The sequence below is a fragment of the Mus musculus genome, chromosome 10 (genome assembly GCF_000001635.26).
Source record: "Mus musculus strain C57BL/6J chromosome 10, GRCm38.p6 C57BL/6J".
NCBI lineage: Eukaryota > Metazoa > Chordata > Mammalia > Rodentia > Muridae > Mus > Mus musculus.
The window spans coordinates 8,833,043-8,852,457 of NC_000076.6; the positions used below are offsets into that span (position 1 = coordinate 8,833,043).

Here is a 19,415-nt window from a genome sequence, read left to right on the forward strand (position 1 = left end):
TGGAAGACCCCAGCATGCCAGACTTCTGCAGAATAAAACACTCTTTGCTTTTACATACTATTTGAGTCTGGGATATCATTCTTCTGCCAATCATGGACCCTTACACCTCAAAGGATGCTATCAAGCATAGAGAATGACAACCTGTGACAGAAGAAAATGTGTGCAAATCACAGAACTGATGATGTAGGATTAATATCCACACTATATAAAGAATGCCCACAACCCAACAACAAAAATAACCAACCTACTTCCCAAAGGGGAAAAGCACAAAAACACAGGTGTAGATATCTTTCCAAAGAAGATATATTGGGGGTGGGGGGAAGACACACAACATCCAAAGATACTGATCCTTAGTAAAATGCAAATCTGAAAGAGCATGAGATGCCACCTGTGCTGGTTGCCATGACAGTATTTACAAACCAAGCAGAAAGTAAGTGTTGCTGGAGAGAAACGGGAATGTCTGTGCTCTGCCGGCAAGATCCAAAATAAGGAACACAGGAGAAATTCCTGAAAATGGAGAGCAGTCTAATTCTATGTGATCAAACAGTCCACCTCCAAAGAGTACAAAGATGTAATTTAATTAAAAAAAGCCATTCTGGGTATGTTCCCTCCAAAGAAAGGGATGCAGGAACTCAGATGTATACACCCCATCACAGCCAAATGTCAAGAAACAAGTGGGTAAAACACAGGGTGTGAACACAATAGAATTATTCAATATTGTTCGATCTTAAAAGAGAGACTGTGGGCTGACTAGATGGCTCAGAGGGAGAAGCACGTTCCATGCAGCCCTTGACAACCCGAGTCATCATGGCGGAAGGAGAGAACGGAGTGCACAGAGTTGTCCTCCAACTCATGGACATGTACCCACAGACATAAAACCACAAATGATACTGAGTTTTAATGTGTGTGTGGACATAGGGAGTGGTATGTGCAGGGGCCACCAGAGTCCAGAAGAGGGAGCCCTATCTGCTGGCTAAAGAGACAGCAGAGAAAAGCTCTTCAAACAGAAGTTCCTCAAAAAGGCAAGCAATGTAATTCTAATCGATCTGGCTGGCGGGAACCCAGCTCTCGCACACTCGTAGCCACTGCGCTATCTCTTTGGCCCGCTAAAACTAAAATACTATTTCAAGATGGTACTTGTGACAGGTAACGGAGCATGGATGAACACAGAAGACCTTAAGCTAAGTGAAACAAGCCAGCGGGGGAGGGAGGATGAATACTGTAGCCTCTCACTTGGATGTGGAGTCTGGAGTAACAGAAGTCAGAGGCAGGAGGGCGGGAGTAGGCTGCCAGGAGGTTGCTATGAAGGAGGACATGGCTTCCGTTCTGAAGTGGGGAAGAAAAGGGTTCTGAAGATGGCGGCGAGGGGGGGGTGTTTGTACAGTGATGGGAAGAATACATTTAAAACGGAGATGATAGCCAGGTTTGGTGGTGCTTGCCTTTAATCCCAGCATGTGTGTGGGGGGGGGGGGGTGGGGCAGAGGCAGGTGGATGTCTTGTGAATTTGAGGACAGTCTGGCCTACAAATCGAATGTAGGATAGCCAGGGCTGGTTGCACTAAGAAACCCTGTCTGGGAAAAAAAAAATCAATCGATAAATTAGTGAATAAGTGAATGAATGAATGAATAAATGAAATGGAGATGATAAGGTAGGAGACCATCTTAGTGGCATGGTGTTTGTCTATCTTACCCAAAGCCCTAGATTTGGTTTCTAGTTGGGGGGAGGAGGCGGGGAGCACACAGCGGCAGTGAGAAAAAGAGATAAACCTCACCCAAAAGAAATTCCTCTCCCCTTTCCATCTGGTCAATGCCTTCAACCCTGCTGGTCCCTCCAGAACATTCCTGAGCTCAGAGGCCTGCCCTACCACTCTCTTCCTTACATCTAAGCCATCTCTCTCAGTATCCACCAAGACCTAGAAAGTAGCAATCTGTCCTCCTTGGGCAAAGTAGGACCATTCCGAATCTGTCTTCGAGAATTACAACAGCACTCAGCAAATACCAAACAACCTCTTTCTTATCTCTTGTGGCTCAGAAGCAGGTTTTCCTCCTATGGGTATGGTTCACACTGGGTCTCTTAATAAAGTCTTTCAGGAGCGCTCTCTGAAGCCAAAACAAAGTGGAAAAGCAAGCACGGTGCTCAACAAACAAGTCGGAGGAAAAGGGCGGCACTTCCACCTCTTTGCAGCAAACCAGGTGACAGGCACCCAGCACCGAAAGGAAAGGAGTGACCACCTAGAGTGACCTACAGTCCTGCCCCTTTTGACTCTGTCCCTTGTCCATCAAAGGATACATGGTCCTAAGGTCTTTCTTTTTCAGAGAAAAAAATATCCCCAAGGTGCCCCATGAAAGCTTTTTTGAAGCTCAAAACCAGATGGGAATAGAAAGAGTACATTGTTGCTGTCTGGTTTCTTTTTCCTTAGTTTTCGTTTACACATTGAGCAAAGTTAGCAAAAGTAACAGTCACAATGCCAGGCTAAACCACAAAACCGAGTCTGTCTCAGGCTATGCTGGATAGGGGACTTGGCCACCAAGTAGAGCAAGTTTCTATGGTGAGATGGAGTATGGAACCTGCGTGAAATGCAAAAAATGCACAAGCTTCCGGGGTGGTTGGGGCCAGCCGGACAACTGGAGCCAAAACTGGGGGCTGTTTGTGCTTGACTCCTGGAGGAGAAGACAGAGGAGTCGCTAGATAGAGAAGCAGCTGGTAGGATGGAGGAATGAACCCCGAGTGGGTGAGGATGAAGAGTTGTAGGCAAGAGTAAGCAAGAGCTGTGCTGAGAGGGAAAGGGTGCCAACGGCAGGCAGCGGCTCCTAAGCATCTCTCTCAACCAGTCTGCACCCACATGGAGTAGACCCCCAGAAATAGAGCAGAACCTCTCACCTGCCAGCCTGCTCAACCTACTTTCATCATAGGAGGTTGAGGGGAGGAGCAAAGGAGCTTCAGCCCTCTATTCTCTGCTCCCCTTTCTTCCTCCTCCTCTTCTCTTAAGAATAGTATCAGTATCTGCTCATACTCCCACGCACGCACGCACGCACGCACCCCACGAGCTCTCCCTGCCTAGGGCGAGCGGTCAGAGAACGCACAGGAAGCTGGAAGGCACCTGGTAGGCAGTGGGAAGTGGGCTTATGAGCAGAATCCAGTTCTCCTTGGTCAGAAAGAGCTACAGGTGATTCCCCAATCCGAGCAGCTTCCAACACAGGATTAGTTTATCATCTCTGCCACTCACTCTCCAGCCATGCACTCGCTGGGTTAAACCAAAAGCTTCGGCTGCTGCCCCTGGCGCGCTCACCATTGGACAGACGGGATTTGAATGGGGACAGAGTGCTTGCCTAGCAGCATGCACCAAGTCCTGGGCTCCATCTGCAGTACACCTCCTCACCCCGGCCAAAACTAACAGGAAGAAGGCAGGCACATAGAAAGAGCATCAAAAATGGGTTTGGGACTATGGTGAATTACTCTCCTAGATTTTAGTTCTTACAGGTTTTGTTCTCACTGAATTCTGGACTTACACACTTTGATAACTATTATAAGACAACAGCCAGCCGGGCGGTGGTGGAGCACGCCTTTAATCCCAGCACTCGAGAGGCAGAGGCAGGCGGATTTCTGAGTTCGAGGCCAGCCTGGTCTACAAAGTGAGTCCCAGGACAGCCAGGGCTACACAGAGGAACCCTGTCTCGACGAAAAAAAAAAAAAAAAAAAAAAAGACAACAGCCTATCTCTAGAACCACATTAAAAAATAGGTTTATAGAAGGGACCCTTAAAGCATGAAAGAGCTTTTTATTACCTAATATACTTTAATTGGGAGCCCTTCCTCCTCTAATTAGACGTGTGAACCTCATCACACTTTACATTTTTATTCGCCAGAAGGCTCGGAGGTAATACTGGCACTTCCTTCTTGGAAGCATTAATTCTAAAAATCTCTCTGGCTTTAAAATTAGTTTTTCTTATGTCTTTTTTTTTTTTTTAACAACAGAATAATAGAAAACTTTGTTGATTGCAAAATCTAAATAGCTCTCAATGCACAACCACAGAGATTCATTTGTTCAACAAACACTTATTGGTCATAATACATTCTCTGCCAAGACTTGTTCTACTCTTGGAGATACAGTAATAGACAATATACTTAGTGTACGGTCCCCACAAAAAGGTGAGAAACCGAACTCAAGGTTTTAAGTTTGGGAATTAGCAAGAAAGGTTGTACAATCTTATGGAAATACTGCAAACCACTGAATTACATTTTAGGAAGTAAATTTTACGGGTTGTACCTGTGAAAGTTTGGCAGGCGGCGTGTGATGTTTTGACATGGCTGATGTCTATCCAGTAAATGTCTTCTAAAGGGCAGGATCAGAGCCACACTGTGAAGTGCAGGCATAATGCCAGCACTTGAGAATCTGAAGAAGGACAATCCAGAGTATATAGCCCGAGCTATATATGCACGGAGTTCAAGGCTGCCTGGGGCTATACAGTGAGTCATTGTCTCAATCAATTAGCTGATCAATTGATCAGCTAGAGCATTTAATAAAAAGATACCTACCTAAACAGAGGTGAATGTCTACATATAGAGCCTTAATTAGAATTAGAGCTGGCATTAATGCTCTGCCACTGTGTTTTTGAATCCAGCCCTGTCCCATGAATTCAGCTTAGCTGTTCCCATTAGTTGGTCCAGTTTACTGGACTGCATGGCTGAGAAATGATACAAGCTGTCTCCATCCTTAAAGCCTATCTATACACTGCAGAGTCCCAGCCTTAGGGATGAACCCTAACCCCAACCCTGCTCTCCCAGGCCACTCCCAGCAGACCGTTCCTTTCAGTGGCATGATGACTTTCACTTCTGTCCCGTTGCTCTAGGGCTTCAACTCATCTCCGTGAGAACAGGCGAGAACGAGAGGCTAGAGTTGGCTGTACACAGATCCCTGTCACCACTACCAGTGTGACAGACCAGATCTTTATCTGTGAGTATCTAGTCCTTGTAACACAACCTGCCTGACACACGGCAGTGCTTCCTGTCTTAACAGCAAGTTCTTTGTGATACCAAGTTACAAAAACACACAAGAACTCTACGAAGTATTTGGTTTCCTTTTGTCCTGTTACCGTTTCCCAACACTTATTCTCCAGTAAACCATGGCACTCCATCATTTAGCAGTCAATACAAGAGTTTTTACACAATACACGAAAAATCACAACATGAGGCAAGGGGGACAGAGCATCTATAAAATGCCATAAAAAATCTGTCACTTTGCCTGCCCATCAATATACATAATTTTTTAGTTAAAATAGTATGGGACTTGAGGGCTGAAAGATGACTCAGTGGTTAAGAGCACTATCTGCTCTTCCAGAGGCCCTGAGTTCAATTCCCAGCAACCACATAGTGGCTCAAAACCATCTATACTGGGATCTGATGCCCTCTTCTGGCATGTAGGTGTACATACAAATAGAGTACTCATACATAAAATAAATAAATCTAAAAGAAAAATATTATGGGACTTTGTAGAATCGGGTTGCCTTATTAAATAAACTTTGTTTGTTTGTTTGTTTGTTTGTTTGTTTAAAAAGCAGCTTACAGGGCCAGCAATATGGCTCAGCCGGTAATGGAGCTTGCCACCAAGCCTGACCACCTGAGTTGGATCCCTAGAACCCATGCTGGGAGGAGAACCAAAACCTTGCAAGTTAACCTTTAAGTTCCACCTGCATGTATGCTCGCCTGCCTACATGAGTCTCTCTCTCTCTCTCTCTCTCTCTCTCTCTCTCTCTCTCTTTTTCTCTCAGAAGGGGGGAGGGAGGGGAGAGAAGGGAGGAGAAAAGTAGAGAGGATAAACAAATGGAGAAAGAGAAGAAAAACATTTTAAAAATAAAAAAGCTACAGGTAAAAACGGAAATATCTTTATCTTATTTCAACTTCTCAATGGAATTTTTATGAAGTCTTTTCTGTTGTGTTCTAAAAGGATATAGAGATTATAAACCAGACACAGTTATAGTGCAGGTATCCAGGCATGTTGTGTGTCAACTTTCACAAGTTAGAGTTGTCTGAAAGGGAAACTCAGCTGAGAAGATGCCTCCATAAGATCCATCTGTAAGGCATTTTCTTCATTTGTGATTGACAGAGGAAGGCCCAGCCCACTGTGGGTGGTGCCATCCCTGGGCTGGTAGTCCTAAGTTCTATAGAAAGCAGGCTGAGCTACCTAGAGGGAAGGAGCAAGCCAGTAAAGTGCACCCCTCCGTGGTCTCTGCATCGGCTCCTGCCTTTAGTTCCTGCCCTTTTTGAGTTCTTGCCCTAAATTCCTGTGATGATCAACTGTGATGTCCCTTCACAAGTTGCTTTTTGGTTATGGTGTTTCATTACAGCAATAGAAATCCTAAGACAGCATGTCTATAAATTCTAACTGCCCAGGACACCAAAGTAGGATTACCAAATCAAGGCCAGCCTGGGCTGAGAATATAACTAACCCTATCGGAGGAGGAGGGGGAGGGGGAGGGGGAAGAGGAGGAGGAGGGGGAGGGGGAAGAGGAGGAGGAGGAAGAGGAAGAGGAAGAGGAGGAAGAGGAAGAGGAGGAAGAAGAGGGTATGGAGAAGGAGGAGAAAGAGAAGAAGGAAGAGGAAGGAGGAACAAGAGGAAGAAGAGGAGAAAGAGGAGAGAGGAGGAGAAGAAGGAAAAGAAGAGGAGAAGGAAGTGGAGGAGGAGCTAGTAAGACAACTGAGTGGGTAAGGAGCCACCAAGCCGGACAACACAAGTCAGTCCCTGGAACCAACATAGAAGCAAAGAAGTGATCCCTGTAAGCTGCTCCCTGCACAGCACACAGCACACACACACACACACACACACACACACACACACACACACACACACAGAGTTAGTGAAGGTATTCACAAAGGTCTATCCTGGGGAACACAGTGGATTGGGCAATGCCCGGGATTAGATTATCTCCCTTTCTGGATCACTAGGTTTTGCCCCTGTCCTGTGGATTACATACAGCTGTTCATATCCACCCCCAGCTCACTAAGAGAACTCAATAAGGGAAGAGACATGGAAGCCTTACCAAGCCTAATGCGCTTTTTAAAATGTCACTTCGGTAATTATCAGCATGGCAGTTAGTATAGCCTCCTCCACTCCAGTTCCCTGCAGCAAATAAAATGCCCTGAGGCTGAGACACGCAGAGAATCCTAAGGATGCAGAATGTATCACTAGGTAATTATAACATCACTGACATGTAAAAAATTCATCAAAAACATTAAATAGTAAAATTTCTCTTAAGTTATAAAGAAAGATTTAATCTCCACAAGCCAAGTGCCTGCCTCCAACTAAGCATTCAGATAAAGTATAGAAATGGACAGAGATAGAGATCAAAGGAATAGCTTAGAGAAGAGAAGCCCAGAACCAAGGAGAAAGGGCAAACACAAACAAATACACCCTTTGAAATCACAGATGGAAATCCGACTTCCTCTGGGCATCTTTGTTAAGAGAGCCCCCGCACATATTAGAAAAATAACTCTCACCCCCACAAACAAATCCAGATGTTCACGAATATTCATGACGTGCTTCCAATTTGGTCTGGACTTGTCCTTGATTTATTTTTGATTAAGTTCCTCTGGCTTCTGGCGGATCTCTGAGATAAATGGCGGGGCTGTGGCACAAATTTAGAGCATCTTCATATTTTAAGTAATTGCAGAAAGTCTCTCAAACTACCCCTTATAAATGAATAATTTATTCACAGGCTGTGGAATGCCAAGGATAGAATCCTGACTCTGAACTCTAATTTTACTGCTAAAGGTATTAAATTAAATCTCCACTTGTAATATAGGGCCTGACATTTAGGGACAGATCAAGGAGGCGGGGATGTTTCTTTGATGAGTGATGCAGGGCATAGTAAAGAAAAGGTAAGACTCGAGGGGTAAAGCTCTGTGAGGCGTTGGTAGGATGGGGGATGGAGTGTTGTCCCTGAAATACACCACATTAGCATATAGTTTCTTCTTACCAGATACCACATACATGGTTGAAAAGCAGACCCAACCAATGACACAAAACGAACTTCATCAACACTTCACTATCTTGCTTTCCTCTTCTTAAAGCTGGTTGTAGAGGTGCATGTCTCTAACCCCAGCATTCAGGACGCTCAAAACTTCAAAGGTAGCCTGCAAATACCAAGCCAGTCAAAGCTACGTAGAAAGACCCTGTCTCAAAAGGCCTAAGTGGATGAATGCATAAATAAATTCAAACCTTGAAACTTCCAAACTAAATGAAAAAGACCAACTGCAAATCAAAACACCCTGCCGAAATGGGTACAGTAATCTGAAAAGAGGTTTTCGAAACATGGCCAACCAAAAACCAAAGTATGTGCTAATGAGGCTAAGCAGTGTCTCACTGAAATAGCATTTGCAAGGGACATACAAGGCTTGAGGTTAAAACCCCACCCAGCATATAAATGATTAATAAATTAATGCATAGGTAGGTGTGTGTGTGTGTGTGTGTGTGTGTATGTGTGTGCGATTCAGACCTGGGACAAACAGTTGAGGTGCATATTTAACATACCAAAGTGGACCTGGCCTCCAGGTCCTCCCAGCATCCCTCAGTCCCTAGCTGGCACACAGGCAGGGCCTCTACCCTGAACTTTCCAGCCCAGGGGCTGGGCTTCCCCTCCACAAGAAGCTATTTTTCTGTGTAATCCAGACGTTTTGGGGCTTTCTCTCTCCCTGTGTGAGCTTTTCCTCTCTTTCTCTTCCCCCTCGACTCTGTCTCCCTGCCCACAGTGACTTCCCTGGCCTGGTTCCTTGGGACCAGTGAACCCACCTGAGAGTGGCTTCCCAATAAACCTGCCTTTATATATCCTAATCTGGCTTGAACTGGCTCATTTCATGAGTGGAGAATAATTTATCTTTTTTTTTTTTTCCTGCCAGAGCTGAGGGAGGACATCAGTCTAAAATGTGGATCTGTGGACCAAAGAAGTCGAGGACAGCTATGATATCCTCTGCAAAGCTCACAGCCCAGCCCCAGGTGACCAGCAAGCTAGATTCTCTATAGACCTGTCTGTGCCCCCACTCCAGATACTAACTTTCCCCATGCTCCAAGCGAGACCCTGGAAGAGAGGTGGGCTACTATCATGTCTATGCCATAGTTCTCACATCTGACCTCAGACTGTCTCATCAAATGGTCTCATCCAATGACATCACAGACATAGCTTGGAAACTCCTCCTTTTGACTGCCTAAACGCGCACACACACACACACACACACACATTCACCGCCGTGACAAATTATCTGAGAAAACAACTTTGAAAAAACAAGAAGAAAAGACAAATTTTGGCTCACAGTTTGAGAGGCCACGATGGCTCCACTCTCTACTGCTTCAGGACCTGCTATAAATGGTGAGCCTGCTCCACACTGCAGGGCACATGTGACAGGCATGATGACAGAAGGCAAAGAGCAGAACAAGGAAGGGAACAGCTTTTGCTCTTCTAAGCCACAAACCCCAGAAACCCACCTCCTCCAACAGGTCCCACCTCGAGTCGTCCCCCCCCCAAACCCCAAAAGTGTCTATAAATTATGACTTCATCAACTGGTCCCTTCCAAACGCCCCACCCCTTTACAGCCAAGCCAGTTAAGAAGAAGCCCTCGGGACCACACTCATTCCTTCAAATTGTGTTTCATTCCGAGACCAAACTACCTCTAGAGGGTTACAAATTAAACTTTTTTTTTTTAATAGCCTGTAATTAGCTCATTATTAGCACTGTAATCTTCCATGTTTTTTTAAAGTGTTTAATAAATGTAAACCTTTAGATCACACTACAATTTTGCCCAGTTGGTTTTAATAGTCCAGGGTTCCAAAAGAAACACTAGCCTGGCCTTTACTGGAAAGGACAGGCAATATCGCCACGTGCCTCCTGCCCCAGGGAAGTGAGTGCTCATTTATTTATCCACAGATCTTTCCCTTGAGTTTCTAGGCTTTTCTCTCCCCAGCTGATGTGAATTTTATTAGCATTCGGGAAGTCTCTCAGACCTACATAAGTAGAAACAACAAATTGTTCCCCTTTTGACATTTGTTCACACTTAAATATTTTTATTCTCTCTCTCTCTCTCTCTCTCTCTCTCTCTCTCTCTCTCTCTCTCTCTCTCTCCCTCTGTGTGTGTGTGTGTGTGTGTGTGTGTGTGTGTGTGTGTGTGTGCCGTGCACATGGGGAACGGGCAGAGTCTCAGGTAGCTAGTTTCCTATGTTGTTTATTTTTGAGGCAGGGTCTCTCACTGAACCTGAAGCTCACCGACTGGCTAGAGCAACTGGCTAGTGGGCTCCAGGGATGCACTTGTCTTCAACAACTGCCAGCATCAGGATTGTAGACAGACACAAAGCACAATTGCAGCTTTCACATGAACCCCGGGGGTCTGAACCGAGGCCATCCTGCTTGAGAGGCAGGCACAGTATAGGCTACTGAGTCATCTCCTCAGCCGGGTGTTTATATTTTAAACAGAAGACAGTTCAGGGCCTTCTGTTCTTGGTGTCTTTTATCAACTCAAACTAAAACCGGTCACTTCTGATCACTTGTGAGCAAAACGACGAGGCTGCTGAGGTATTTTTGAAAACTCTGCAGGCCTCACACCACACACAGGTGTCTGTGACTGCACAAGCAAAGACCACCAAGGAAAAGACAGAAGCCCGCAAATGCATTGTTGGAATGGCAAAGCCCTTCTCGTTAAAGCAGAGGTGCCGTAGGCCAAGATCAAACCCAGCACCAAGAGATCTGTTTACGGTGACATTCGTGCCGTGCAATGCACAAAAACTGCTGACAAAATTGGGACCTGCCATGGGAACACAAATGTGACTTTGTCTGAGAGGAGCCAGAGCAGGGGGCAGTGTTACCATCTGGCTTAAGATATAAATAATGCCTCAGTGTGTTTTGACATCGAGTGTGCGAATCCCCCAGCAGAACGGACTTCAGACTCCAGTCTCCGGCCCACGGATTCCGATTGCAATCTGCTAGTCAACAGTGGCCCAGAGCTAGGGAATAATGGAAGCTAACACAAGGCAAAACAACAAAACAAACGCCCTTCAGAGCAGCCAGCTTCAGAGGGCGGGGGCTCCAGAGGAGTCATTCAGGAGTGTGTAACAAGGTTGTCGGAGTTTTGTCTGATGAAAACCAGAACAGGAACAGTAAAGATTCAGAGGTCCCTCATTCTCAGTTCTGCAAGCCTTCCCTAGCGATACTGGGACCCTGCAGATTAACCTAGATGACTTCACTTTCTCTATACTTTCTAGAATATTCAGAAGCCACGGTGTGCAGAAACTATGCTTTCCACGGGCTTTGCTGTCTGTATAGAAGAACGATCAAAAACCATAACAAAAAGTCCCACAGAGGGGTCTGTGTGAAGCTATGCCAAACAAGAACAAGTTCATCCTTGTGAGCGCCCGACTTGCCAGCAAGAACGATGCCACAATAGGATCTGCACACGTTTAAGAGACCCCAAGCCCAGAACTGGTGCTGCTTATATAGGCCTAGGAGAGGTGTGTCTCACACCCGGATTGGTTATGCATGGGTTATGCTTACCACCTCATTTGCATGCCTACATCTGATTGGTTAACTTGTCTCTCATCTGATTGGTTAACTCTCAAAACCTCATCTCGGCAAAAAAACTTTACTGCCTATGTATGCGTGGTGGCCAACGGTAACCAGCACCACCCTGCAACGGGCACATGTGGCTTCCCACACATCCTGGCCCGGTTGGTCAATGGGGGTCAAAAGAGAAAAACGGTTGTTTTTCATTGCCTAACAGACAAATCAGAAGAGCATCTGCTCAATCTCTTTCTGTATTTGATAACCCAAGGTCCCACGAAGAGCATCACAACCCTGTCCCCATATCAGTCAGTCCTTGCTTTCCACTACCGGGAATATTCATGCTCTTCAATGGACTCTCAGCTTTTGGCCTTCACCCAAACTATGACCTTGACCTCTACCTCGGGTTATTTAACATTATGCTCACCTCCTATGTTTAAAAAAAAGAAGCCTCCCAAGTTCTTTGTACTTGGGAAGCCCAGGCGTCACTTCCACGCTGCTTCCAAACTTCCCTCCTGAGCCAGCGACCTCGTCTGCATTTCTGTCACCTCCAAACTGTCTGTTAGCGTCTCCTGTGCCTAGCACGCTCTGAGCTCTTATTTGGGTAGAGAGAATATCTTTACTTGGCATCTCTGGAAGCACTCAAATGCCAACCAAGTGTAGGCTCTATGCTCACTAAATATTTTCAATTGATTCCATACATAAACAATCTCAAAAATGGGAATCAGGATGTGTGTGTGTGTGTGTGTGTGTGTGTGTTCACTTAGAGAACTGAGTGTGGGCTTGCATTTTGCCTTAAAAGAGTCATACCAGCACTGTCAGAGGAGGGAGTAAAGACGAGATCAGTGTACAGGATGCTGGAAGGGCCAAGGATGGGTGTCATGCACAGGAAACTCATTGTCATTACTGTTTATGTGTGTTTGAAATTTCCCCCAAACAAAAAGCTAAAATCCCACATGATATTAATGAAGTGTCAATAATGGAAACTCTTCCCCACTCCTGCAGGCATGTTTGAACTTGGACGAGGAAGAAGGAAAAGAAACAAACAGTTCCAAGTCACTGAGGGTGACCTCCAGCTTGTTTCCCTTACTCCTCTTAACTAGGAGACAGCTATAGAGAGGGAATCTGAGGCTTGGTGATGAGAAAGTGAAGCAGACAGAATTTAAACCTGGGTTCAACTCCCCAGTCCTCCTGCCTCAACTTCCTAAGTGCTAGGACTACAGATGTATACCACCAGATTTGCTTTTATTGCTGTTATATTACTTAAGAGTTGTATTTGGGAAGATGATCTTACTACAACTTAACCTTAAAAAAAAAAAAATGAAATTATTCAACGCCAGAAATAGCAACTATAACCGAGAAGCATTCCACACATCGAGACCAGTGGCTCTGATGCTCCCCTGTACCAGTGCTCTATCATTACTTATGTTTCTACTCTCCAAAGATCTGGGGAAGTCTCTACCTGGCTCCTTTCTTGTGTACACACATCACCATGATAACAATCTGGCAGAATCTCCAGGCCAGGCTTTAGCTACCAACAAACACCATCAACTGCAGGTCAGCACAGGTGGAGACTCCTGTATCAGCTCTATACCCTATCAAGGACCACACAAACTTGTCTTCTGCAAAAATCCAAACTGTCTAAACCTCAAAGACACCAAGGAAGCTGATGCTGCCAGTAATAAGAGGCCGCTGCCACCACCGCCGATGCCGCCGATGCCACCGACGCCTCGAGCGTGTCCTTTTTCCTGGCCAGGGTGCCACTTTGACAGATGTCAGACTTAGCATCACTAGAGATGAGCCCATTATGGACTTGGAACGATGCTGCCACTTCTGATTGCATCTTCCCCCAGCCCAAAATAATCACATGGTGCTCAGGAGGTGCCAAATGTGTGGAAATATGGGCCTCTTCCCCACAGCTCACAAACACTAATGCCCTTATCCTCAGTAGAAGCCATGGCTGCTGTCCAAACACACTGTCCCTTTAAGGCCTATTTGGTACTAAGTAAAAAATGTTCCCCATCAATATGAGAATCAGAACTCCTGTGTGTACTGTGGAGGTCCTACCTGTCTGTACTCTCTGTTTCCTTCCTCACCACTGGCCCCAAGGACCTGCTACCAAATGTATTCTACTCGGGTCCTTGAGAAACGGCTTACCATCTAGTCCAGAAAGTTGATTCCACCATAATTATCAAAACCTTTTGTTTTTTTCAGGGCTAAGTCAATCATCTCTGTAGTGAAGTCATCCTTGTGGTTGGTTTGTCCTCCAGCTAACATGTAATTAGCTCTTAGGGACAATACAGGGTCCTCACCCCTGACTAAGAGAATGAAATATCAATATCTAAATACCTTTCTACGGGATATTTGTTCTCAATTCTCAAAAATTTACCCAAAAGATTTAGAATAAATTCATAATATGATTTAGCCTGTTACCCCAAACTCAATGTTAATTGTTTTAGTTTGATTTTTGATACAGGGGCTCAGGTACAGGATGGCCTCCAACTAGCTATGTGGTCAAGGGTGAGTTTGAACTCTTTATCCTCTTATTAAGGGTTAGTATTATAGGTCCACACACACCAAGGCAGCCAGCATATGTAGTCCTGGAACTAAACTCGGAGTTTCCTGCATGCCAGGCAAGCACTCCTATCAACTGATCTATATCCCCAGTCCACTGGAGCCATCTTCTAAGAGACTGCAACCCGTGACACACATCACCCCACTGTTGCTCCTGTGAAATGTCTTAGGCTCCTAGTCCATGATGACGCTTTTCCTGCTTTGGATGGGTTATTTTTTCCTTAAAGCTACCTCTCAGTTGGTTTTTCCAGGGCAGCCTAGGGACACAGAATATGGTTCCAAGTCACTGGGCCTGAAGCTTCTGCAACAGGTAAGCACGGAGGTGGTAATGTCCGATTTACTTAAAGGAAGAACTGAAAATCTAGAAATACACGTAAAATTCAGATGGAATAAAAATGGAAGGTTTGGGGCTGGCGAGATTGTTCAGTGGTTAGAAGCACTAACTGCTCTTCCAGAGGTCCGAAGTTCAATTCCCATCAGCTACATGGTGGCTCACAACCATCTATGATGAGATCTGATGCCCTCTTCTAGTGTGTCTGAAGACAGGACAGTGCATTCATATACATAAAATAAATAAATAAATCTTTTAAAGTTGGGGGGTGCTTAGAGCTGAAACTTACGGTTGTGGTTGAAAAGGACTGGACATTCATCCAAACCATGGCACGCTAATCACCGAGAAAGGGGGACTGCGAGCAAGACACTGGCACTGTGTGTGTGGCCTGAAGAAGGGAGGAACCTGAACTGCATCTAACATGGATTTCTAGGCTATGGCGCTGAGTGAATGGCTCTGGAAAATCCATCTGATAACCTGGCCAGCAGCAGCTCAAACAATAATCACCTCTACACTCTGACTTGCTTGGAACTGCACTGGAAGAAGGCCTGACTGTGCCCCTCTGGAGTCCTACTGATCTCTCTAACTACAGTTTAAAAATGAAGCGTCAAATTCCCAGCCTGCTTCAAATTAGCTCCCATCAATTTTACCCACCACCACCTTTGATGGGAACTAATTAAGCTCCTGTGATTTTTTTTTCCCCCCAGACTGTCTTTTTCTGCTCTGGAAGAGAGCATACCAAATTAGGCCCATCTGTCTAAACAGAAAGAAGGCTACTTAGTCCACCGACAGCCTTCTTGTCCTACTGAGAAGGAGCCTTGGCGGGGGTGGGGCGGTTGGGGGGTTCCCAAAAGCCATGGGGAACTACAGTAACCCCAAATCTAAACAATCTGAGAAGAGCGGCTTAGTGCTGTGTCAGCCACCATCTACCAGTTCATAGCCATCATTTCCTCACACAATGAGATGTCTGGGGAGACGTACACTAGGCTATGAGACTATCATTCATTCCAGCTCCGAATGACAATGATCAAGAATCAAGGGCCTGGGCTGGTGAGATGGCTCAGTGGGTAAGAGCACCCGACTACTCTTCCGAAGGTCCGAAGTTCAAATCCCAGCAACCACATGGTGGCTCACAACCACCCGTAATGAGATCTGATGCCCTCTTCTGGTGTATCTGAAGACAGCTACAGTGTACTTACATATAATAAATAAATAAATAAATAAATAAATAAATAAATATTTAAAAAAAAAAAAAAAAAGAATCAAGGGCCTGATCAAGAAGTAAGAGCCAGGACTCGAGCTCAATGGTATGGCATTGGCTTAGCATGTGCCAAGGACCTAGATTCATTCCCTAACTCTGCAAAACAAACAAACAAACAATAAATAATAGCAGGGTGGAGTGAAGAGATGGCTCAGCAGTTAAGAGCATTGGCTGCTCTTCAAGAGGTGCTGGGTTCGATTCCCAGCAACCGCATGGTGGCTCACAACCATTTGAATGCATACCTCTTCAGGTACGCATGAAGACAGAACACTCAAATACAATCAATCAATCAGTAAGTGCGGTGCCTCCTTGGCAGAGTGCTTGCCCAGCATTTGCGGTCTTCGGTTCCATCCCTAGCACTAAATAAACCCAATGAGGTGGTACAGGTCGGTAGTCTCAGCCTTTAGGAAGTAGAGCAGGGGGATCAGAAATTCCAGATCATTTCTTCCTAGTTAGTAAATTCAAGGCTAGAATAAGATACATGGAACTCTGTCTCAAAAAATAAAATAGGGCCACCGAGATGGCTCAGGGAGTAAAGGACCCTGTCACCAAGCCCGATGACCTGCTTTTGACTCCCACACACATACCCCAAGACTGAGGGAGACAGAAAGAGAACTCTGCCATTCACACAGACAAGGTGACAGTTAAGAGGAATCACTGCCTGGGCAGTGACAATGCCATAGGCCACGCTGGTCATGATATCTTTCTGTCCCCAGCTGACACGGCTCATTCTCAGCCACCTTTCTCTAGCTAATACACAGCCTTAGAAATCACTGAGTCGGTGAAGAAGGAGGGAAATGTAAAATGAGGGCTGGCAAAATGACCTGAATTTGACCCTAGGGCTTACTTCTGTAAGTTGTCCTCTGATCCCTACATATGTGCCCCACAGCACCCATGCATGCCCCCCATTGCCTGGGACGGAAGTTGTGACTGACTTCCTGTCTCTTTAAATTTCCGTTTATGTTTCAAACACTCACCAGCAGAAAACTTAACTAACTCACACAAGGCTCTGGGCTCAATCCCCAGCACCCATGCGTGGTTGGGTTGGGGTAAACCAGAAGAAAAGAAACAGGGAGGAAAAAGAAGGAAAGAACTTGTCTTGACCAGTCCTCCGCTGGTAGTCAGTAACAAACCACAGAAGCATCTGGCCAATAATATAAATAGCTTTTTTCTTTATTGGGGGGGGCGGGGGGGGGGGTGAAGGAAGGGAAGGGAAGGGAAGGGAAGGGAAGGGAAGGGAAGGGAAGGGAAGGGAAGGGAAGGGAAGGGAAGGGAAGGGAAGGGAAAAAAAAGAACAGAGGGGGAGAGGGGGAGAGGGAGGGAGGGAGGGAGGGAGGGAGGGAGGGAGGGAGGGAGGGAGGGAGGGAGAGACAGACACTAGCCTTTTGATGACTGCACAAGAAGGTTGGTCATATTGCCCCAGTCCCAGTCAACACTCATTCAGAAGAACCAAGTTGGTCTTTGGGGCATCTGGCACCTCACCAAACCTAACCATGAGCTGACAGATTAAGCCTGCAGGCACAGTTGGGCTGTAGGACGGACCAAGAAGCTGCAAGGCTGGAAGTATCAATGGGAACTGCCCACTCGACAGCAGCCACATCCCACACCTGCACACTCACCACATCCAGGTCCTGGGAAACGCGCCGTTTCCGGAGCTCCTCCATCCGCTCACACACGTCAGAAAAGCAGGTATTGTAATAATCTGCATACTGCTGTGCCAGGTCATCAATGTTTCCCAGGGAACCATCCTGAGGAAGGAAGAGACAGGAAAAGGAGAGAGGCGGTCAGATCAGCCCACTTTGGAATAGCCACGTAGCATCTAATTCCCTGCTAGTGAGTGTTTATATAGTAATATAATAATATTAATAATTAATTAATAATAAGTAATAATGATATATATATATATATATTGGCTGATTGAACACACACACATATATAAAATGGCTGATATTCATTACCTGGTACTCATGGGCCAGGCTGTTTTACTTGTGAGATAGCATGCCCAGAACAGTCCTCTGAAATGGGACCAGGTCTTTTCCTTATTGTATTTTTTGGGTAAGCTAGCTCAGAGAGCACAAGTATCTGCCTGTGGATTCCAGGGCTAACAAGAAACCAAGTTTCTGGATCTATTGGCTAAAGCCACAATAACCAACTCATACCTGCCTCGCCTGGCTGAGAGAAGAGCCACCAGAGAAGCAAGTGCAGTCAGTTAGCAGACTCTGGAACAGGCTCACTGATACCCAACCATGACCACGGCTGCACAGAATTTCCCAGAAAGCTTCTCAAAGACTCAGATGTCCAAACTCTGAATAAAGTCTGGGACTCCTGACTCCATGGGAGGAGGCTACACGGAGGTCATACTGCGTCCCCTCACGGGAGACAGAGAAACAGAAAACCTTTCGTCACTTGTGTTTGCTAGGAGTCATTACTCATTGTTGCTGTCATGCATATTCACGGTATTCATTAGATTTATTATTAATTAGACATTCAGGCACAAGAGCTCAAGGCAGAAGTTCACCTGAATAAATAAGTAAATATGTCACTCATTTCTTCGCAGAGGCAGATTCCCAGGCAGTGCTACGGGTGTACATCCATTTCTGTGATCCCTCAATTATCTCTCAAGCTCTCAGTGACACTGGGTTAATGACAGTACCCGCCAGACAGTGAGCCAGAGCAGAGCATCACCTCTGAACACGCAGACCGCCTGGCACACAGAAATGTGCAATCCTTCTTCACCCAGTGGCATTCGCTACAATCGGTATCCACCCCGCAGTCCCCAAGGCTAGTGGATTCCTCAGCACACGTCTGAACACGTGCACACGGAGGGTGACCAGGATGCTACACGGGTCTGAACTATGCATTTCTCCTATCATGTCTTCCATCCAAAAGACACCCTCCACTCCCCTGTTTCTTTATCTCTCACACGGCTTCTCTAGTTTAGGTGACTTGACCAGGACAGCCAAGAAAAACATGATTTTGTTAAGACAGCCACAACTGATAGACGACCTAAAATTCATTCACACCCGATTATCCACAGTGCAGACTGGTCACCAGTCCCTTGGGTTCTTAGTGTCAGTGCATTGTGGGTAGCAACAGATCTCTCACCGTAAGGCAGCCTAACAGCTAGCAGACGTCTTCGTGCAACCCTAAGCCTTGGAGGTCTAAGGACGAGAGAGTCGGCGACCATCCTATCCTACTTTGTCTTTTTTTTTTTTTTTTTTTTTTTTTTTTTATTTTTTTAGGAACTAAGTTGGGAGCGGGGCACAGAAATTGAAATAAATGGTTTTCTAGAAATGTTCCTGCCTTTCGACCACTAACACATTCTGCCTCGGAGGGAACTGCCTCGGCGCTCCTAGCACACAGAGGGCGAGAGAGGGATGCAAACAAGGCCAGTTGAACATGTCTGGGCAAAAGTTTGTCTCCAAATACAAATCAGCCTGTCTGGGGAAAAGAAAAGAAAAAAAAAAAAAAAAAAAGACAGGCTAGACAGAGCAGGAGAGGAGAAAGTCCACCATCTGCCTGCCAGGTTTCCAGTAGGGAACAGTGAGTGGCAAGACAGAAAAATGGGGGTGCCCTTCTCAGTGTGTCTGAGGAGAGAGAGTAAGACTCGAAACATTGGCTGAGAGAACTCATTGGCATGAGTCAGAGTCCCTATTCCAACAACAACCAGGCCTCTGGAGAACACTGGGTTCCTGACTTTGTAGGTCTCTCCGC

At 45.8% G+C, this 19,415-nt stretch overlaps 1 protein-coding gene across 4 annotated transcripts in view; it reads right to left on the minus strand.

Annotated features, from left to right (window-relative positions):
* The window catches only part of Sash1 (SAM and SH3 domain containing 1), a 223,392-nt gene that overhangs the window by 110,826 nt on the left and 93,151 nt on the right, over nucleotides 1-19,415 (minus strand). For all 4 annotated transcript variants that reach the window (XM_030245256.1, XM_006512837.3, XM_030245255.1 and 1 more), the window contains exon 2: nucleotides 17,321-17,449. In XM_030245256.1, the coding sequence (XP_030101116.1) occupies nucleotides 17,321-17,449 (129 nt within the window). The remainder of the gene's footprint in view (nucleotides 1-17,320; nucleotides 17,450-19,415) is intronic.